The sequence below is a fragment of the Lactuca sativa genome, chromosome 9 (genome assembly GCF_002870075.4).
Source record: "Lactuca sativa cultivar Salinas chromosome 9, Lsat_Salinas_v11, whole genome shotgun sequence".
Lineage (NCBI taxonomy): Eukaryota > Viridiplantae > Streptophyta > Magnoliopsida > Asterales > Asteraceae > Lactuca > Lactuca sativa.
In genome coordinates, this window is record NC_056631.2 from 124,891,714 (window position 1) to 124,894,334 (window position 2,621).

Genomic DNA, 2,621 nt, shown 5'->3' on the forward strand with positions numbered 1-2,621 from the left:
TCCTAAAGACTTTGGTCTCTCACTTGGAATTTCAAGGTTTCTTGCTTATCTTCCCAGTCAAGGGCCACCCTCTGCTGGGTCAAAGTCGTAAGGGTTTCCGTAATTCACGAGGAGTTCTGAATGGACTCCCGACGATAGGTCGGCGAGACCTAAAATTTGGCGTATTTCATAAACGTCTTCAGTGCCGATAATTTGTCAAAGGTTTTGACAAATTGACAGAGTACTCAAGAATTTCCACATCACCATTAGTGTGTCTTAGGAAATTGACTCTTCAATTTCAAAATTCATGTTTAGAGAACTTCACGAAAAGTTTCTTTGAGGGTAATGTTTCCATGGGTTCCTTCTTACTATGAGGGTAGATAAGTAAGTTATTACAAGGAGAATGACGAACTGATCCAAGTAAGAATAGCGTACCCTACCCATTAAGCTCATGAATGCTATGGGCGTTTTGGTCCTATCCGAGGGGTATCACTACGGACTCGAAGTGTCCGCATCGAGTTCGGAAGGTAGTATTCGGGACATCCTTCCCTAACACTCGAAAGTGCTGATATTCGGATCTCGGTCCATTTCTGAAAGGTAAATCGTTCCTTGCGTTTGCTTAGCCCACACATTCATGCGAGGCAGAGATAATGATTTCTAATTGAAATCTTGATGAGGTCACTGAAGATGAGGGACTTACGAAGCAATCCGTCTATCTTCTTCACGAATAAGACCGAAGCTCGCTAGGATGAGAAGCTTGGTCTTTCTATTCTAGTGCTGAGTAGTCTTTAAACTGTCCGAACGGTTCTTGTATCTCCATGGGCGTTAGACCGTAGGGCGATCTATTTACAGAAGTCATACTGGGTTCAAAGTTTGTTCACATGATGATGCGATTACTCGTAGTCTTGGGCAGTCTCTATCTTGAAGTTCATATTAGAAGTCATACATGGTTCATCAATCGCCGTTTCGTGTATACGAGTCGTATAAAATCAAGATTGAAAAGGTAGTGGAATAGCTGATTCTTCTTTAAGCTCACATCCCAACGAGGGAAAGAAGTTAAAGTGGAATCATCAATTCTAAACCTGTAGAAACTTGATTATATATCACCCCTTTGTATACATTTTTCAGCGACAGATCAACCGTATGGATCTTTGGATTGAACTTGACGTACTTTACGAGTGGTACTTCAGGATTTCTTTGGAAGGAAAAGAGCTATGAGGTACTCCATGCATGAGTACTTCAGTGTTCTGATATGACGGCTTCGCTGGAAAGGCGATCTCGAAGAAAGCGATGTACGTATGAAGCTGGTATTGTGCTGATCAAATTGAATCTAGTCGTATGATAATGTCAGAATCATATGGGAATTAAGACATTAGATTTGAACATAAAGCGTTACAGACAAAACACGACCGTGCAACTTTCAACAGAGTTAAAGTACTTTAGATTTACCACAAGACTATTGTTGCGAACAAGGTATACTACAAAAGACAAGTATACGCAGCACGAGCATCCCTATACCGACGGGATCTCGCAAAAGATAAGACTCTAGTTGCACTAGTTTTGGATGGTTTATAAGTCTGTTACAACGAAACACCTTAATTACATTAATGTGGGTCTGGAGTAGGTTCTCTTGCAGCTGTGATCCTAAGAATCTTCCCATTTGTGCCCGAGTTCTTTGTTATTGGACAATCCTTCATGAGATGTCCCATCTCCCCACATAAATGACATATCTGGCTAGTGCCAGCATCGGTAGTGGAAGTGAAGTGTTGAGTAGGAGTTAAGGGGATGCAGGTTCTTTCCTTGATCTCCCTTTTCGGGCAATTTCTTTTATAGTGTCCAATCTCACCACAATAATAGCAACCCTGGCTGGCTCTAGTGGCGGTGGTTCCACAGAAATGGGCAATGTGTCCCAGTCTGTTGCAATTATTACATTGCAATAACCTACAGGCTCCATTATGATGATAGCTACACTTGCTACACTTCGGAAGCGTTCCCTTATATTTCTTGCGTCCCTTTTGGGCTTGACGCTTCCGTTTCTTGAATTCTGAGTTATGGCTTCGCGAGCCTGTGACTGTTATCGTTTGTTGGCTTCCTGGATTGATACTACGATCGGGATTTTCAACCCCATCGTCGGTATTGCTTGTGTTGATAGCGTTACGGTTTGCAAGGACAGCTGTCACGACAGCCATCATGGCAGTTGTAACTGTAGCTTGGAAAGTAGCGTTGTCCATAGGAAAAACAGGGGTTTCGTTGTTCGGCTGACTGTTTCCGGATGACGACATGATTCTATTAACACGAAAGATAAGGATTTTGTGAGCGATTTTTGGTTGACCCTAGATGTACTTTGATTGCTCAAGAAAAGAGTAAGAGTATGTTCTTGAAATTTTGACCTACATCCGTATGATGCAGTCCTAGTACGGATTGGAAGTATGTTCGCGAAGGTTTGACCTACATCCCTATGATGCAGTCCTAGTACTGAGTGGAAGTAAGTTCGTAGTATGGTCTTATGATGCTTGACGTCTAAAACAGGGTACCATCGACTGGTAAATAACATGATCCAACCCATGAAGAAGAATTGGGAATAATCCCTGAGCTAGAATACCCTAGTTCAATAACTCAACTAGAGTGGGTATCAAATAGAC

General features: G+C 42.1%; 1 protein-coding gene across 1 annotated transcript; it reads right to left on the reverse strand.

The window, feature by feature from the left end:
- Positions 1 to 1,583: 1,583 nt before the first annotated feature.
- LOC128129099 (uncharacterized) lies at positions 1,584 to 2,210 on the reverse strand. The gene has a single exon (XM_052767784.1). The coding sequence runs from the start codon at positions 2,208 to 2,210 to the stop codon at positions 1,584 to 1,586; it is 627 nt and encodes a 208-aa protein (XP_052623744.1).
- Positions 2,211 to 2,621: the final 411 nt, after the last annotated feature.

Coding starts and splice junctions, on each gene's coding strand:
- LOC128129099 (XM_052767784.1), bottom strand. CDS start 2,210: ATGGACAACGCTACTTTCCAAGCTACAGTTACAACTGCCATGATGGCT.